Source organism: Petaurus breviceps, unplaced genomic scaffold, assembly GCF_028583685.1.
Source record: "Petaurus breviceps papuanus isolate PSGF00001 unplaced genomic scaffold, PetGlider_PUasm1.0 90630, whole genome shotgun sequence".
NCBI lineage: Eukaryota > Metazoa > Chordata > Mammalia > Diprotodontia > Petauridae > Petaurus > Petaurus breviceps.
This window is the reverse complement of record NW_027187291.1, coordinates 1,772,479-1,791,474: the sequence shown is the minus strand read 5'-3', so window position 1 is coordinate 1,791,474 and position 18,996 is coordinate 1,772,479. Positions and strand designations below refer to the sequence as shown.

The following is an 18,996-nucleotide window of genomic DNA, read 5'->3' as shown; positions in this document are numbered from 1 at the left end:
ATTCCCTACCTCTGTTCCTGCAGTCCCAGAACGAAGCCTCCTTTGGGGGCTGGGGGAAGGGCTGGGGGGCAGCTGGGAACTGAGTTAGCCAAATCTAATAACTCAGGGCCTCTTTAAGACTTGGAGGGTGGGGTAAGGAGGGGGAGACTCTTGAATATTCTTGGAACTTTCCTCCCTCCCTTTCCCTGGCTCCTTCTTTCCCAAAGTCTTTGAAGAAAGATGTTTTTGACGCTTTGGTGTCCCGCTCAGATGGATGGTTCCGGGCTTGATTGAAGTGTCTTTGTCATGCTAATGCCAAGGGGGTGATGGATGGGCGCCAGGGGCTGCCAAACTCTGGCCAGTCGCTGCCCATTGGTCTGGGAGGGATCACATGTGCCCTCCCCCATTTCCCTACCCCTTTCCCCTAGGGGAGCTCTGGGCCGGGAGAACCCAGGGACAGCCATGGACGGAAGTCTCAGCGCTTTGACATACTGCCTAAAGGTTGTAGGGCAAGAGGGTGTCTCCCCCAAAACGGGCTGACCCTCCTCCATCCTCAGCGCATGGACTATAATAGGATGAATTCCTTCTTGGAGTATGCACTCTGTAACCGGGGTCCTGGAGTCTACAGCTCCCCTACCTCTTACCCTCCTTGTTCAAGTTCTCCCGGTGACAGCTATGGAGGGGAACCTCGTTATGGAGGGGGTCTTCCCAGTCCTGTCCTCCAGCAGAATCCAGGCTACCCCACACAGCCTCCATCATCATTGGGGGTCCCCTTCACCAGCTCTTCACCCTCGGGGTACACCGCACCCACCTGCAGCCCTGGTTATGGCCCCTCCCAGTACTACTCCTTGGGCCAACATGATGGGGACGGGGGCTATTTTCAGCAGTCAGGGTATGGGGGACACCTGGGGGGCTTATCCGAGGGCTATATCACAGGAGGAACTGGGGCAGGGACCTACCCTCCACCACAGCCCACTTATGGGACCGAGGAACCTTCTGCCTTCGGGCAGTCCTATGGTGATCTTTTAGCGGAGGATAAGGAACCAACCTGCCTTTCGGAGCTGAGCACGCCCACCACCCAAACGTTTGACTGGATGAAGGTCAAGAGGAACCCCCCAAAGACAGGTAAGCTAGGGTTCGGGGGACTGTCATGGGCAGACAAGGGAGAGCAACTTCCTAGACAAGTTTTGAGGAGTTTAAGAGGTTTTGGTGTTCTGAGGCAATTATGATCTTCCCCGATGTACAATTCTACTTTTCAGAGCAGCAGGTAAGAAAGGCAGCCAGTAGACTTTAATGTCCTTTCTCATTCCAGCCCAATTTAGTTCAGGTCGTAGTGGGGAGAAAATTAGAAGCCCCCAATCTGACATCTTTGGGGTATCTTCTCCATCCTCTACTATTTTCTACTTTGCTCTTTGTGGTAGGTACCCCTCCTTCTCTCCCCCTCCCCTCCCCCACTGGCTTATATCTCAATTCTGGCTAAAGCAGAGAGGCCTAGATGGACTCCATTGTTCCCCAGGAGCTGGGGGGGGGGTGCTGGTGGTGGTGGATGGGGATGGAATGGATGAGATGGTTTGGTGTATGCAGGAGGAAACCTAGGAACTGATTTGGGGAGGCCATGGGGAATCTTGGGCTGTAAACCTGCAAAAGAGAAAGGTCCAAAATGGTGAATTGGAGGTGGAAGTCTGGCAGTGGAGGTGGATGGAAGAATGGTGCAGAGGGAAAGAAGGGGAAAGGGAGGGAGATGAGAATACAGAAAAGGAGAAGTGGTAGAAAAGAATTTAGGGGTGATGGATGGGGAGGTGAGATAACAATTATTCTGACTTTTCCTGCACACCACCCACTTTTCCCACAGCAAAAGTTTCTGATATGGGCCTGGGCCCAGCGGGCAGCATCCGAACTAACTTCACAACACGGCAGCTGACCGAGCTGGAGAAGGAGTTCCATTTCAACAAGTACCTGAGCCGGGCCCGACGCGTGGAAATTGCCGCCACACTGGAGCTCAATGAGACGCAGGTCAAAATTTGGTTCCAGAACCGGCGGATGAAGCAGAAGAAACGAGAGCGGGAGGGAGGGCTGACCCCTGCAATGCCCCCAAGCTCCAACAAGGAAGCTTCGGGAGATGCTTCCTCCGACCAGTCGGCTTGCACCTCTCCAGAAGCTTCACCTAACTCGGTCAACTCCTGAACTAACCACAGAAAAGAAGGGATTGTTCCTGGTTGGCGTCACTCTCCCCTCATTCAGAGCCCTCAAAATATCTCCTAATGTGGTCTCTACTTCGTTCAGCCTCAGGGCATTCCTCCCCCAACCCTTGAACACTGGTGGCCCCAAGATCCTTTCTTTGTAGGAGGCCTCGACTGTTCTCTCTGGGGTCCTCTGTGTATATATAGAAGCATGAGGTACCAGGATGGGGGCTGACTGGGCTGGCATTCCCGATCCCTTTCACCCCCACTGCCAGAAGGCTGGGGTCGCCAGGGATCCACTTTTGCCGAGGGAATCAGAGTCGATCAGGTGATCTGTCCCTAGCCTCACTGCCGTTTTCTTTCCTCAGTTTCTCTCCTTGGTTTCGTTTCTTCAGATTAGTGCCTTTGAGCTCCGAGGACTCAGTCTCTCTCCTTTCTTTTCTCCAAACTTGGCTTGCTACTCACAAGACAGAAGAATATTTGCGTATCCTAGGGTCGATTTGGGGGTGTGGGTTAGTAGTATTCTTGTGAATATCTCTAAAGAGGACATTGTTAATGCTAATTGCCTTGTGACAGATCAAAAAAAAAATCTTTCTGATCTAATCTGTAACCCTCTCCCAGTCCAACTCCTTGTCTCTCTCCCTCAAACCCTCGTTTTGCACTAATACAGTAGCGGACACAGGCTTCCTCCTGCCCTCATCACCAAACCCCAGCCCCTTCTTGCTCTAATCACCGTTGTACATATTTTCTTACTTGAGACTGAAAAGAAATGTGGAGTGCAAGGTCTGGGCCTCGACCTGAGCCTGTCCTTCCATTCTCACCTGGAGAAGTGGCATGATGCCTTTCAAAGCAAGTAGATGTCTACAGGGCTCTTTCCTTATTTATTGAGTTCTCTAACCCCAGGATGTTCTTTCCCGGACTTTGGAAGGTGAGGGGAAACAGAGGGTATGGTGATATTACCTGACTAAGACTTAAAGAGACACTCTCAACTTAGAGTGGAAAGGAAAAAGAACCAGATTCAAAGCGGATGGTATTTTAGGATTGAAATTCAACTCTGTAAAGAAACCAGGAGTTTCTGTGCTGCTGGAAACATTGGATCCTAAACAAATCAATTCCCTCTCTGTATTTCCAACTATCTTCACTCCAATAAAGGATTTTCGTCCTTCTCATCTCCTCATTCTGCTCCTCCGACTCTGGAGAGCAATACTGAATTAATTCAGATGGCCGTGAGGAAAGAGGCCAGAGGAGGATGGAGAAAGGGAAAGGAAAGGAAAGTTTTTTGACTAAAAACTCATAATTTAGATACAAACAAGACTATCACTGGTGAGCAGAGACCTAATCAGATCTACAACCCTGGTGTCCTAACTCACAGGCTGCTTATCTGCAGGGAGAGAAAGGAGAAAGAAAAAGTGGGGAGGAATAAATAGGGATTGGGACAGCAGATCATTGATAAGGAGAAAGGGAGTAAGGGGGGGAGGACTAGAAAGAAAGGGTGACAGAAAAATGGACAACAGGGCAAAGAAGAAGAGAGAACAAAACCAAGGATGCAGTGCAATGAGAAAAGGACAGAACAGAGAAAAGGAATTGGAAGATGGAGGTTATTGTTCCCCCTTTTAATTTTTCATAACCTAGGAGTTTTTAAAGGAAATAATGACAAAGCCCAGAATGATAGATATATTGATTGGTTCCCTGCTTCCTCCTCTGAGCAGCCTCTCCAGGCAACAGAAAGAAGGAAGGAGGGTGAACCTGGAGGGACATCGAAGGCCAGACCTGAGTTGTTTATCTGAGCTCCAACCTCTTCCTGAGCTGCCATCTCTGATTCTGAAAATGTCTCCTGGAAAATTGTCATTTTCCTGCCTTTTCTCAGTGCAATATGTCTCTTCTCCCTGATCCACACTGTGAATGGGAAGCAAAGAAAGCAGAGACTGGAAAGACAAAGAATCAGAGAAAGAGAAAGGGGAATAAGAAGAAGGGAAAGAGAAGAGGAGAATAAGAGGGGAGATTAGAGGAGAGGATAGAGGCAGGGATAGAGGAGAATGGCAATCTAGGGGAGTTCCAGAAAGTGACTGAGATTCAAGGGGTTGGGTGGACTGGTCAAAGGTGGTAGGAATAACCTCCGGATATAGAGCTGACCTTTTTACCCCTAGGCGCCTCTGGGATTTTTAAACATGTAAACAGAGTAGCTTCAGGAACCACTATTGTCTCCTCAGCAGTCAAATTTACAAACCTTTGGTTGAAGTGGGTAGGGGGAAGGGACTCAGGAAGCTACCTGTCGGGAGAACAAATCTTCATCGCTCATTTGGCCCCAAAGTGCTGTCCAGATGGTGCGGGTGGGTCTCCCTCCATTCTACAAACTCTTGTTGTGTTGGATTTTAAAAAATATCAGCTATTCTGGGAAGCACAATTCACCTACGGATAGGGCTTCTGGTTGAAGTACCCAGATGCCTGGTACTAAGTTGGCCTATCCCAGGCATCTTATCTGCCAAAAAGACATTTCAATTTGTTTCTTTTGGAATAAAATATAAGAGTATGCAAGGACCTAGTATATATATGTGTGTGTGTGTGTGTGTATATATACACACACACACATATATATATATACTTTTAAAGGAACGGATAATATTTTATTATTAACATTTGTTAGTGGTTATTATCGCTAATTACACAATTTCAGGCAATGGGAGCCCAATGTCACTATGAAATGTTTAAAAAAGATTTCCAAAATGATCATCTTCTCCTGTCTCTCTCACTTTGCCCCCTTCTCCCAACCAAGTCCATTCTATACGTATACACTTTATTTGCTTACTACCAAGGTTGGCATCCAAAGTAACTCATTCAACCACCACCACTCCAAACAAAGACCAGACAGTCAGGGAAGTTTCCCTCCAACTCCTTTGTGCAATAGACCCTCTCTTCTCCACCCCTCTCTGGACACCCAGTTCACAGGGCCTTGGGTCACTGAAAGATCAGGTCAGATGGAGTTGGGTTTTCTAGTTAGATTATTTGTAACAATAATCCCAGGCCGGAGGGGTTGTAGAGGAAATAGGCTAGGAGTAGAGCAGGCTGTGGTTAGAACCTAGGAGAAGAAAGGATTAGTGATCCTGTAGGGATCAGCTGGTGAATGTGGGACCCTCATTCCTCTTGACAGGTCCCAGATCCAGAAAATAAAAGGGGAAGGGCTTCATAGGTTTGATTTCCGTTTACAACAGTAGAGACAGAATTAGATTCCCCTTGGGGGAAGGGAGCAGGAGTTCTCTATTAGCAACACGGAGGCTATGAAAAAAAATCTGACCTCTCCTCTCTCCCTCTATCATTCACATGGGGCTGTAAGAAAAGATCCTGGATGCTAATGACACTGGACTGCTTCCTTTCTAACTCAGCTCGAAGTCCCTCATCTCCATCTCACTGGGTTGAAGGTTCCTACAATATTCTTTACCCCCATTCTTCAATTTAAACCCCAATTTCCCACTGAAGATTTTAAGCCTCAAAACAGTCTATGCAGTCCACATTATCTAGATCAACCAGAAAGGGCTAGAGAATACCTTCTCCCTGTTACCTCCATAATAAAGGAGACAGAATTTTTATTCTCCATTGTGGAAAACACAGGGTTTCATTTGACCAAAATAACCTGGACTGTTTGCCTACACTTTGAGACTTTCTCCAGATAGATGGTAATTCACTTGGCTGTATAAATGAGACTTACATTGCTGATTTGATGAGGAAATAGGGAAGGGGGGGAAAGGGCTTGGGGTGTGTGTGTGTGTGTGTGTGTGTGTGTGTGTGTGTGTGTGTGTGTGTGTGTGTGTGTGTGTGTGTGTTTCCTGCTGTCCAAGTTAGGAAAAATAAGTTGTGGGGTTTATTTTTTAAGCTTGAAAAGATTATTTCTGTATCAAAGCCCTCTCTCTTTGCAAATCTCCACCCACCTCCATCATCTAGAGTTCCATGAAAAATGTCTCCTGCGTTAGAAGAAAAATAAATTCTAATTCAGAGAGAACATTTGTTTCTTGGTTTGTTTGTTTTTCCCCTTCTCTGCACCCTCCTAGGAGAGATTCTTGCTCAATAGGGAAGAGTTGGAAGTTTGTGTATGGAGCTTCTCCCAGCATCTTGGAGGCCCTTGGGAGACATCCTGGGTAAGCAATAAGATGGGGTGGTTGAGCCTCTCTTCTCAGGCGACTGAACACCATCTGTTCCTCACCCCTCAGTGTGAACTTTTTCTCCCTCATTCTCCTTTCCCCATAGCGTTTGCTCTCCCTACATGAGGCCTTTTGATCTCTGGGAGAAGAGAAGGGAGGGGGAAGTACATTGATGATTTTCTTACTTTTAACTCTGGGGTCTTTGTTAGGAACATCTCTTGAAACTGTCACTTCTATGGGGGTGGGGAATAGTATAGAGTGGTGATGGTGGTGATGAGGTACTGGGAGGAGATGAGGGTTGAGGCATTTGGAGGTCTGGGAGGAGGGTGAAGGTGAAGAGACCAGAAAATTGGAGAGGAGTAATTAGAGGGTAGGAAAAATAGACCCTAACTTGGTAGCCAAGAGCAGCTAGCATCTAACCAACATCCCTTTTCTCTCTCTCTGTTCCAACCCCCAAACCTCTCTGCCTCTAAATCTCTATTCCAGAGTTCATCTTGCTTTCCTGAACATCCTCTTTTTATGGACACAAATACACACACCCCTGTATGCATATATATGTATGTATATGCATGTGTGTGTGTGTGTGTGTTCCTGAAGGAGGAGCTGGATGGGTACTGTGTAGAATCTGTAGAATGGAGAGAGTCCCTGCCATTCTGCAAGGAATAGCAAAGATGTTCAAGTTAGTTTTGATGTATTATTTTCTTAACCACTAAAATTACCATGATGCTTCAGGAAACGGATGGAAGGGGACCTTAGGTTCTCCAAGCCTATTACAGCAGAATCCAAGCTCTTGTAGCATCTGTCAAACAAGAAAGACTTTTTGAGTAGGGATCATCTGTTGTTCAAGGACCACTGGCACCCTCGATATGGTCAGAGAGATTCATCTTCAGATTGGCCACAGACTTGTTAGTATTTTCCAAAGCAATCAAGGATGTTCTGTCATAAAGTGGTATGGTCTGTGTGGGTGGAAGAGGTCCCCATAGTGACAAAAGCCCAGACCCTTGGGAGTATTGACTAGGCTTACATCCAAGTCATCAAAGACAGAGAATCTGTTTGTTTTTTTCCTCTCTGCTTCTTTCTTCCTTTTCTGACTCTCCCACTCCCATGAAAGATGTATTGCTTAGCATTGCTTACACAAAGTTTCAGCACCTAGTCTCCATTCTAACCTAATAGAATGGGAGATACCCATTGAATTTGTGAGGGTTATATGCTCTCCCCCCCCTTTCTCTGCCCTTCTCATTTCCTTTATATTTTTCCTTTTCCTTTTTTCTTTTCTCCTTTCTCCCCTCCCTTCCCTTCCAATTAGAGTTTTGAATGACAGGAAACCTGAGTTCTAGTCCTGGCCCAGGTTCACCATCCTTGGGTAAGTCATTTAACCTTCAGTTCCTGAGGAGATCATATGGGGAGATCATTCCTTGACCCTTCTTCTGAAAATAAAGAACAGAATTATGAAAATGCTTTGACTTCTGGGGGGGGGGAACAAAAAATCTGAATTAGGTGATGTTAACTGGATACTCTTAGAATTGCTCTTCATTCTCATGGTAGCTCTTCTGTTCTCTACTCGTTGTCCAAGGTCCATGGTCTTTGTCCAAGTGAAACTCACCTTTGCAGTCTTTAGGTAATGGACAAGATGAGGAAGAAACCATGAGGGGAGGGGAATCTCACAAGGTATTCACCCTCTGCTCTTTGGGGGCCACATTTCTCCCTTTCGTTTACTCTGGCCTGACAGCTCCATTTCAACCCCTGCCTTGGGGATGAGGCAACTCAATATTTACACAGCCTGAGAGACTTGCCCAGAAACTTTGTCTCTCTGCTCCCTTCCCCTGCCTGCTCTCCACCTCCCACCTCAATCCCTCTCCGGTTCATGGAGAGTTCAGCCCCTGAAATGACTGGAAACACTACCCCCCCCCCCAGCCCCAGGCAGAGTCCGGTTGTCCTGGGGACTCAGTGGCTAGAGGGGGAAGGGCTGAGACTGGGGTCATGCCTGGGTCTCTCTGGCCTCCCTGGTCCAGTAGCTTAGGCCTGCAGGAGGGAGGCAGCTATGAAAAATGATTTTATTTTTTTTTGAAGGCTGTGGGGTAGAGATTATATTTGAAAAAAAAAAACATCCAGGAACTGTCTGAGATGGGGAGATGATTAGACTACCCTAGGTACAGTTAACCAGCTAGTTCTGCCATGGGATCTCCCAGAAGATATTATTAATAATAATAATTATTAGTAGTAATAAAACAATAATTAATAATAATAAACAACTGTATAACAGATGAATAGGCTGTTAACTCACTATCCTAGTGTGATCCTTATTTCTATGCTCAGGACAAGGAGGGTGATTATAAAGCAGTAAGATTGAAATAGTTTCTGAAATTAATTCCATTACTTTATAGTCACACCTCCCAGATAATTAATTGTTGAAATAAAACTCTATTGATTAAAGCATCCTATAAAATAGTGTCAGATTATAAGGAATCCTCACTTCTCTCACTTAGATACTATGAAACAGTCTTGATTTTGTCTACCTAGGTCCCTACCATCAACACCAATAATAATCCTTCCTTCTTCATTGCAGGGGTGCATGAGGTCAATGTACTGTTATTGAGACTGAATTTGACTAGTCTGGTTCTCAGTGGAAAGACAAATATAATTTGGTTTCCCAGTCATATTGGAGGACTTTCTATCTTGGAAAGACACACTAGAGAACTAGGTTCACTTCCCCTCTGTAATGAATCATTTAGAATGCTATAATATTATTATAATTGATATACAAATGATCTTTCATTCAACCAGGGTAGGGACCTCCCAGGTAAGAACTCCTTCTTCCTAAGCAGATCACAACTCCTTTATGACTTAGTAGATATAGTAAGACTTAGTAGATAATTTCTAGGGATTTGAGAATGATAGTGTTTAAGGGACTTTTTTGCTCTTAAGCTTCTGAGGTAAGATTTGGGCCACAGTCTTTTTGATTTCTGATCAGCACATTATCATCAATAATGTAATGATGTTGATAAGAGATTTTTAGGGACAGAAAGAGTCAGATACTCTATTTCCCCTGCCTTCAAGAAGAAAGACATGGAAACCATTCCAGAACAATGAGCATATACTTATTCTTAATGATGTAATAATCTTTACTAAAAGTTTTTCCATTAATAGAATAAGAATAACAATACTAGTACTAACTTCTCAGGGTGGTGAATAAAAGACTTTACAATACCTTGAAACTTTAGAGAAATATGTTGTTATTTGTTATCTAAAAACTCATTTATGAATAGAAAATCCTCAAGGGAAGAGTTCAGACAGTTTCAGAAAAAATGGGGATCTGTGATTTGGAGATTTTCCCTGTATTTCTTTGGATTGTCCTCCAATTGCCAACACAAACACACACACACATTCAGAATTGAAATTGAAGGAATAGCTGCTCTCCACTTCTTATGCAGTCCTCTCCATTTTAGGTGGGATCCCAGAGTTTTCCCTAAAAAACACTCTCAAAATGATTACTTATTTTCTTTAAGTGAATTGAAACCAGGGAAGGGAATACAGTTTGGAAATTCAGTTATTCTGAAGCCAGCTGGGAAGAGGGCCTGATAATGTAGAGGGAAACAGAAGATTAACTCTAGGAAAGTTACTCTTTTCCAAAAAGATCCTAGAAGAGGATTCTGCAATTGTAGATGAATGCTTTGATCTCCTGTCATACCTCTCAATTTCCAGCACAAAAGGATAGACAAACATCCTTTACCCACTAAAGGAAATGAGGCTGGGAAGGCTATATCACATGTATATGGATATAGTACATATAATACATAGTCATTTCCAAAAAATTTTGGTCTGTTTTTTTTTCCTACCACAGAGTTGAAGATGAAATGTAGAGATAAATCTTTAAAGAAATCATGGTGCATCAGGATCCCAATAAGCTCTTATCTCCACAACAAAAAAAAATCAAAAGATCTGTAGCAGACCACTAAGTTCTGTTACCTTCCAAAGGTCTCCAAATAGGAATTCCTCTTGAAGTATGACATTCTAGCTAGCCCCATTTTTCTTGTGCTAGGAAATGGAGTCCAGGAAGAGAATTTTTAGGAATTTCTATTATGTTGTTGTATATTGTATATGCATGTGGATTTTCTTCCAAAGTGGGTGGGTGCTTTGACAGTTTCTTTCAGTGCTTAATGGCTAAATGAAGTGCTCTGAGGTGGGGTTGGGGAGAAAAAAGAAGGTTCTTCCCTAGTCTGTTAGTATAATTGAGGGAGTGGGGAAGGCTTTATGAAGGAGGTGGCATTTCTTACCTGGGTTCCTAAAGGATAGGGAACCTCCCCAGTCTGACTTCCTATCCTCCTCATTATATTTAAATTCTATCACTCATCTTCATTCCAACTTTCTTTTAACTCACCTCAACTCAATTTCAGCCTCCACCTAAAGGTCAATCAAAGACTCTTACGCTATAGAATTCTTGAGAATTATAGCCAGGAAAGGCATGGGATGGGATAAAAGCTGACATGTCCTTGCCCTGGAAATAAACTACATTATACTGCTTGAATGCTTGAGATGAGAAGAGTCTGTCTCTCATGGTGGATGCCTTGGGACCTCTCTGTGACATCATGTTATTCTCAGGGTGACAGCAGAATCCAATCCTGACAGGTGAGGTTTTGGGAACAGATTCCAAGTTACTGGATGGGGCTCCTTATCGATGATGAAGCTTGATCAAATCATACAGCTAAACAGTTAGTTGAGTGTGGACTTACACACAAGACTCCAGGGAGAAAACCCAATAAGGCACCTTTGAGACAATCAAAGAAACACCAGTCTTTGCTTTGGCCTCCTTCCTAGCTCCTGCTTTCCACACTAGGCTAGTCTACAAAAGTTCCAAGCTCCTTTTCAGAAGTTAGTTTCCTTTCTTTCCTTCCCAAAGCACTGTAGCTATCCCCAGTCCCCAGTCTTCACTCACACACTCTAACATACTTGCTCTGGTGTTTCTGTCACCTCCCCTGGCTCCATATTCCAATCAGGGTTTATTTGAAGATAACCCACCCAGGCATTTTAGACAGGTTAATACAGGTAGAAAGAACTCACAAAAACAAAGCTTTCTAGGGAAAGAAGGCCAGGGATGGGAAGGGCACTTCAATTAGCTTTAGCTACTTTTTAGAAGGTTTGCAACTTAATTTGGAGCCTTAAGGCTCATGAATTTAAAATGTAAATACACACAGATTGAAGAAAGGGTTTGTAAAGTGCAAAGAGCTATTTAAATGTAAGCTATTATTATTCCTTGCTGTATCACAGTTAATTGACTCCATTCAAAGCACACATATTTCCAAATTCACTCACAAATACACACTCACAAAATACACAAAGCTATTGCAAATTGACCAGGACATTTATATTCCTTTCTTCATTCAATTAATGTTTTGGTACAGATTGGAAAGGATGCAAGATTTGGGAGTAGAGAATTTGGATATAACTCCTGGTTCTAGTCTTACAGAATTGGACTAGATTCCTAGAATATGTTTGATCTTATGGACGGACAGATTTCCTGCTATTACAAAGTGTTTGAAAATGGAGGAGATAGGAAAGCTTTAAATGTCCCTTCTAGTTCTAGCTCACGGGTTCTTAACCTGGGGTATGGAAATTTGCATTTTAAATATTTTGACTACAGTATTTCAAGACAATTGTTTTCTTTTGTAATCCTACATCTTATATATTTGAAAATGTTATTATGAGGAGACCATAGACATCACCAGATTGCTTAAGGGGTGCATAGTACAAAAATTTAATAAGCCATGCTCTTATGATCTTTAGGCACAAGTATCCTTAATCTTCTGCTTAAACCATTTCCCTACTTTACAGTAGCTGTTTAGTCATTTTGTGACCTCCTTTGGAGTTTTCTTGGCAAAGATATTGGAGTGGTTTTCCCCTTTCTTCTCCAGAACATTTTACAGATGAGGAAACTGAGGCAAAAGGGGTTAAGTGACTTGTTTAATAATAATAATAATAGCTCAAACACCTATTAAGTGTCCAAGGCTGGATTTCAATTTAGGTCTTTCTGACTCCAAACCAGACCCTCTACCACCTAGCTGCCCATTTCCCTGCTTATCTAACACAAAAAAATAGATTGTCATTTGGAGATTTCTGTTTTATCTGCACACTTTGGAAGAAATAAAGGAAAAGAAACCTGGAAATGTCGAGGTTAAAACTAAAAGAAGGATTCTGGATAGCAAAGGAAGATGAAGGAGAAAGTGCTGAATATCCAACATTCTCATGAAAAGCATGTATTTACAAGTGTTGGGGATAGGGGAAGGGGGAAGAAATCACCCAACTATTCTCATATCTGACTTTGTGTAGCCAAAGATTCAAGAGAAAATTGATGGTGGTGGTCAGGAAGTTTAGGGGAAGGAACAAAGAAATACAAGTGGGTTGTACTTTTTTTTTTTTCTGCTTTCCAGTCTGACCTTTTGATGTATTGTAGATAGCTTCAGTTTGGTAGGTTGATGTCAATAAGACTGAACATCTTATTTGATGGAAAGGAATTTATCTGTGACACTGCTTCTCCCACAAGAGGAAAAGGTTTTTCTTTGATTCCTAGAATTAGACAATGATATGCCCCTTAAAGAATAAGACCACAGATTTAGATCCAGATCCCCTCATTTTACAGGTGGGGAAACTGAGACTCAGAGAGGCTAAGTGATCCCCTCTTCAAGGCCACATGACTAGAAAGTGGCACAGTTGAGATTCAAAGTCCTGTCCCAAACCCTGTGCTCCTTTAAGGGAACTTTTAGGACACCCTCATCTCAAGAGGCAAAGGTGTGTACTTATACAAAGCTTAGTACTTATGTAAGTGCTTAGTACTTACTCCCTGTCACTGGGATACTCCAGCTTCCTAACTCGATTATAAGAATAAGAATCTTCAAAGGGCTTCAGGAACCAATTTTCTTTTAAATTGAACAAGGCAGGAGGTATCTTTCAATATCCCCTCCTAGTGTAAAATATTAAAACATCCACGCACTCCATCCAAAGAGGAAAATGAAGTGCTTTTAACATTTGTTTCTGAATAAGAATAGAAGTTTACTTTTAGGTATCCTTTTTTCTCCTTGCCCTCCTTTTCCAAATGGCTGGAAGAATGAGGCTAGGGGAAAATGTCACATCAAAAGTGGGTTTGCCCCTGTCTGTCATCTCAGCTTAGTTTTCAGAGACAGATCTGGGCCAAGGACCCTTCTAATCAGAAAACATTTATTAAGCACCAATGGTACCTTTAGCCTTGGGCTAAAGGAGTTTTGCTCCTACCGTGTCTTTCTAGGGGCTTCTCTCAGTAAAAAAAAAAAAAAAGAAATACTCCCTCCTTATGTCCCTATACTCCAACCACTTGTCTCTTTCCAAGTCCATTCCTTGATATCCCTTCCCACATGACACTCCTTCCTTTTTCAGTGACAAGTGTAAATGTTTGCTCAGCCACTCAGACATAATTCAGATTCTTGTCTCAGGTCTCCAAGAAGCATGGAAGGAGCCTTCTAACCCTCACCTCCTTCTTTCTCAGCTTGTATTAGAAATGCCTGTATCCTAACTACTTTGAATGAATTTCTGGTACTAGACTTCTAGCATCTTAGCATTCCCCCCATCCCTCCAAAAAATCCAAGCCATCTCCCCTCCCATACTGAAGCTGAAAACTTGATTTCCCACAACACCTAGGATTGCCCTTTTGCCAAGAGCAAAAATCGAATGTGTGTGTGTATACACATATATGTGAATAGATATGTGTGTGTGTGTGTGTGTCTGTGTCTGTGTCTGTATGGGTCAGGTACCCTGGCAATACTGACTGATGTCGGATATCCCAACTAACTCCTGGTGTGCCTACTGAGCTAGACAATCTGTACCCTCCTCCAACACTCAGCCCTTCCCACTATTCAACTCATCTCCCTTAGTTTTATCAAAGGGTTCGACAAACAGGAGTAAATGATTGGGAATAAAAGATGAGGGTAGGCACATGAGGAGTTGTGTTAGATTGGCCTCAATATCAATGATTTTCAGCTGGGATATGACTTGGAGGATATGACTCTCAGGAGGAGTGTGAGGAGGGGAGAAGGATGGACAGAAATTCTAGTTTATTCTGGGAGTTCAGCATCTTCTGGAACTCGCAGAGTTAGTTTGGCTATGACATTGAGACTGCCAAGCTCTTAGCTGAGATATCAAATCCAATTCTCTCTATATATTTATTAAACACCTACTGTGTACAAAGCACTATGTCAGAAGTTGGGTGAAAGGCATGGATTAGAGGAGAGAGAACATCTGTCCTAATAGGACATACAGTTTGGTAGGGGGATATAGCTGGAGCCTGCTATAGAGAAATCCATATCAGGACTAAAGAATATTGGAATCACAGAATCTTAAAAGGGTTCCCAAAGGTCCAACCTACCAGCAGACGAAAAGACCCATCTATAACAGGAAGTTATCCAGCCTCTGCATCAACCCTTCCAATTAAAATGAGCAGACTACATTGTCAGGAAGCCCTTGTTATTGTTGGACAGTCCTAATCCTTAAAAAGTTCTTCCTTATTTCATGGAAAGAGTATTTGCTTCCATCCATTACTTCTACCCACTGCCCCCTAGTTATATCCTCTAGCTGTAAACAGAATAAGCATAATCCCTCTTTCCCCTATGGTCCTTCAAATATATGAAAATAATTTTCATGTCACCCCCTCCTCAGTTTCTCCTTCTTGTGGCCAAACATCTGCTATTCCTTCAATCACTTGTTCTTAGACTCTTTCCAATACTAGTCACTCTTTTCTGTATATACTCCAGTTTGGAAATATATCTCTTAAAATGTGGTTTCCAGAATGGCACATGACACTCTAGATGTGGTCTGAGCAGCACCAAACACAATAGCACTATTTTCTCTGTTATCTGGAAGCTATACTTGTATTAATGCAACCTAAGCTGTTCACCAGAGCAGGGAGACAGGGAGAGGTGATGAGGGGGGTGAAGAATGAAATGATTCATCTTGCTATTGCAAATGCTACCTTATGGTCAAGACTCCAGGGATGCATCAGTCACTCATCTCAGGCAGAGAAGGATCTGAGACATGCATTCACTTTACATGAAACAAACACTGGCTGAACTAAGTCTGTGTATATGGTGAGGGAGGAAAGGAATCTTCATCGTAAATGTTCAGTGGTTTTCAGTCATGTCCGACTCTTTGTGACCCCATTTAGGGTTTTCTTGTCAAAGATACTGGAAGGACTTGCCATTTCTCTCTGGCTCATTTAAAAGAGAAAACTGAGGTAAATAGGGTTAAGTGACTTACCTGGGATCACATAGCTAGTCAGTGTCTAAAACTGGATTTGAACTCAGGAAGATGAGTCTTCATGACTTCAGGTTGGACACCATCCATTGTGCTACCTAGCTATCCTTCATCATAAATAGGAAATAGGAGTAGGAGAAATACTTATCTCAAGGATAAATTCTATCTCAGAAACTAGCCATGTAACCCTGGGCAAGTCACTTAATCTCTTTATCAGCTTCCTCATCTGTAAAATGACAGGGTGGAAATGATGACCTTTAAAGCTCCTTCCAGAATTAAACCTATGATACTATTACCCTATGTGAAAAATAAGGAGGGATATTATTATTCAGTTTGTTGGACTTGCAGGGAGATAGGTCTTCCAGTTATTACATTAAGTCCGGTAGCCTCATAACTCTTTTATATTGCTTACACTCTGTCTTCGGGTTCTGTTGGAATCATTTGAGAGCTTGACTTTCTTATGGTCTGGAACACTATGATAATCCTTGAACATGGTCTTGCTTCAAGAAACCAAGTTACTTGGATTAATGCTGCTTGCTCTCTGCTCTCTTGGAAAACATAAGCAGTGTTCTTCAAAAGGATGTGAATAGTTTTCGAAACAAGAAATGTGAGTTAGTATAGTAGTCAGGAGTATTAAGAGTTACAGGGGGATCAAGTAAAACTGGGACTTCTAAAAGGATATTGGACTTGGAGATCTTGGTAACAGTGGGAAGAGCATTTTCAGTTGAATGGTGCAGTTGGCAGTCAGATTGCACATGTTTGGAATGGGACGTGATGAAATGATGGCAACAATTGCCGATGATCCTTTCTAGGATATTGACTGTAAAAGGAGAAAAGATGATCAGGATGATTGCTTAAGTGAAGCGTTTCAAAGGATAGAAGAGAGCTGGGCATGTTTTTACATAGAAGGGAAGGAACTAGTGGATAAAGATGGCATGAAGATGAAAGAGAGTGAATAAAAGTGAAGGCCCCAGAGGAAACAGGAGGGGAGAAAATCAAGAGTAGAAGTACAGTGGTTTGGCTTTGATAAGAGGTTTCCTTTTTCTCAATGAGTAAGTAGGAGCAAATAGGAAATCACGTAGAAAAGCCCTGAGTTGTGGAGTAGGGGAGAAGAGCAAACTCACTTGGTCTTCCCTTAGTTGTTTTTGTTTGCTTTTTTTTCACAGTAAACATTAGTCATGTTGTAAAGAAGGGTTATAACCAATGGAGTGAACAATGAGAAAGAAAAACACAAAAGAGAGAGAGCAAGTAGTTTGCTTCAATCTGCATTCAGACTGTAGTTCTTTCTCTGGATGTAGATATCCCTTTCCATCATAAGACTTTTGTAGTTGTCTTCTAACCTTGTATTGATGAGAGGAGTCCAGTCTATCAAAGTTAGTTGTCATACATATGATGTGAATGTAATTGTGTACAAAGTTCTCCTGGTTCTGCTCTTCTCACTCAGCATCAGTTTATATAAGTCTCTCCAAGTTATTACGAAGTCTGTCTGCTCTTCATTTCTTCATTTTTTGTAGCACAATAGTATTCCATTACATTCATATACCACAACTTGTTTAGCCATTCCCCAATTGATGGGCATCTCTTTGATTTCCAATTTTTTGCCACCAGAAAAAGAACTGCTATAAATATTTTTGTACATCCGGATCCTCCCCCCCCCCACTTCTCTGATCTCTTTGGGATACAGTCCTAGAAGAGGTATTGCTGGGTCAAAGGGTATGCCCATTTTTATAGCCCTTTGGGCATAGTTCCAGATTGCTCTCCAGAATGGTTGGATCAGTTCACAACTCCACCAACAATGCATTAATGTTCCAATTTTTCCACATTCTCTCTAGCATCTATCGTTTTCCTGTTTTGTCATCTTAGCCAGTCTGACTGGTGAGATGTGGTACCTCAGAGTTCTTTTGATTTGCATTTCTCTAATCAATAGTGATTTAGAGTATTTTTCATATGCTTATAGATAGCTTTAATTTCATCCTCTGAAAACTGCCTGTTCATATCCTTTGATCATTTGTCAACTGGGGAACAATTAAAAAAAACTGATGTTGGTGTGGTTAAGTTACTGTGGGTGGTGTGTGGCACAGAGTTTTTGAAGAGAGAAGAGGTTTGGAATAACAGCTGTAGGGAGTATAGTAGAGAATCAATACGAACAACAAGATTAGATAAGACATTTGTAGGACTCCAGTCAACATAGCTGTGTGGTTTTGTGCAGCAGTATTTAGCATCATGCACGTAGAAGCAGACAGATCAGATAGAATTTGGGAAATGGGCAAGGGGGCCAAGGCATTTAAGAACTGAAGTTAACGTATGCTTGAACTTGTTAACAACAGGGTCAAGCCAATGAAGGACAGGGGGCAAGTGATTTAAAGATAGTTTGCTGGTGGGTCTGTCTGCTACAAGTCTATCGCCACTCCATTCTATCCTTTACTCTATCAAAATAATCTTCCCAAAGTTCAAGTCTAACCATGTCACACACTTATTCAATAAATTCCAGGGTCTCCCTATCATCTCCAAGATCAAATATAAAATCCCCACTTTGGTTTTCAGTCTTTTATAACCTAGCCCCACCTTCCTACTGCCTTTCCAGTCTTCCTACACCTTACTACATCACATAAACCATGATTCAGTGGCACTGTCTTCCTTGCTGTTCTTCAAATAAGACACTCCCTGTGCTGACTCTGGGCATTTTCACTGACTGCCTCCTGTACCTGGAATGGTATCACTTCTCATATCTACCTCCTGTCTTCCCTGGATTCCTTCAAGTCCCAGATAAAATCTCACATACTACAAGAAACCTTTTCTGATCCCTTTTAATTCTAGTACCTTCCCTCTGATGATTATTTCCCATTTATCCTGTATATGCCTTGTTTGTCATAGTTATTTACATCTAGTCTCCATCATTATACTTCAAGCTCCTTGGGAGCAGAGACTATCTTTCACTTTCTTATATCCCCAGTGCTTATCACAGTGCCTGGGACACAATAAGCACTTAAATGTTTTTTGACTATCTTCTTGATCTTGTCAACAATTGGGTCAAAAATATGAAGGAAAAATGATTTAAAAAATAACGACAACATCTGAGTGTGGCAAAATGATATTCCATGTTAATTACTGTATCAAATTGGAAAGATGTTGGATCATTGGACAAGACTGAATTTAACTAGGCTGTTCCCATGTTAGACAATCTTCAGAAGTGGTAGGATGGTGTCATTGGCATTATAGGGAAAGGTTTGAGCTAAAAAGACCAAGAGTCTCCTAGACCTTGGTTAAACTCATGAGTCACCATTCAATGGTGACTAAAGTTCCTCTGACTTTTATCAAATGCTGGGAGTCCATAATTCATGAATGCTCAAGAAGTCTGAAATCAGATGTTCTGAGAACATGTAGATCTTCTACTCCTCATGAGGTATCTATGCCCTGAAATGGGTAGGGAC

At 42.5% G+C, this 18,996-nt stretch overlaps 1 protein-coding gene across 1 annotated transcript; it reads left to right on the top strand.

The window, feature by feature from the left end:
• Positions 1 to 497: 497 nt before the first annotated feature.
• On the top strand, positions 498 to 2,163 carry HOXB1 (homeobox B1). The gene is made up of 2 exons (XM_069064266.1): positions 498 to 1,104; positions 1,832 to 2,163. Exons 1-2 carry the CDS (start codon positions 540 to 542, stop codon positions 2,161 to 2,163), a joined length of 897 nt encoding a protein of 298 aa, XP_068920367.1. The 5' UTR covers positions 498 to 539.
• The last annotated feature ends 16,833 nt before the right edge of the window (positions 2,164 to 18,996 follow it).

What these genes read in the sequence shown, in the direction of transcription:
- HOXB1 (XM_069064266.1), top strand. Translation starts at nt 540, where the DNA reads ATGGACTATAATAGGATGAATTCCTTCTTGGAGTATGCACTCTGTAAC. An exon ending in GAGGAACCCCCCAAAGACAG is followed by an intron (nt 1,105 to 1,831) that starts GTAAGCTAGGGT and finishes CTTTTCCCACAG; the next exon opens with CAAAAGTTTCTGATATGGGC.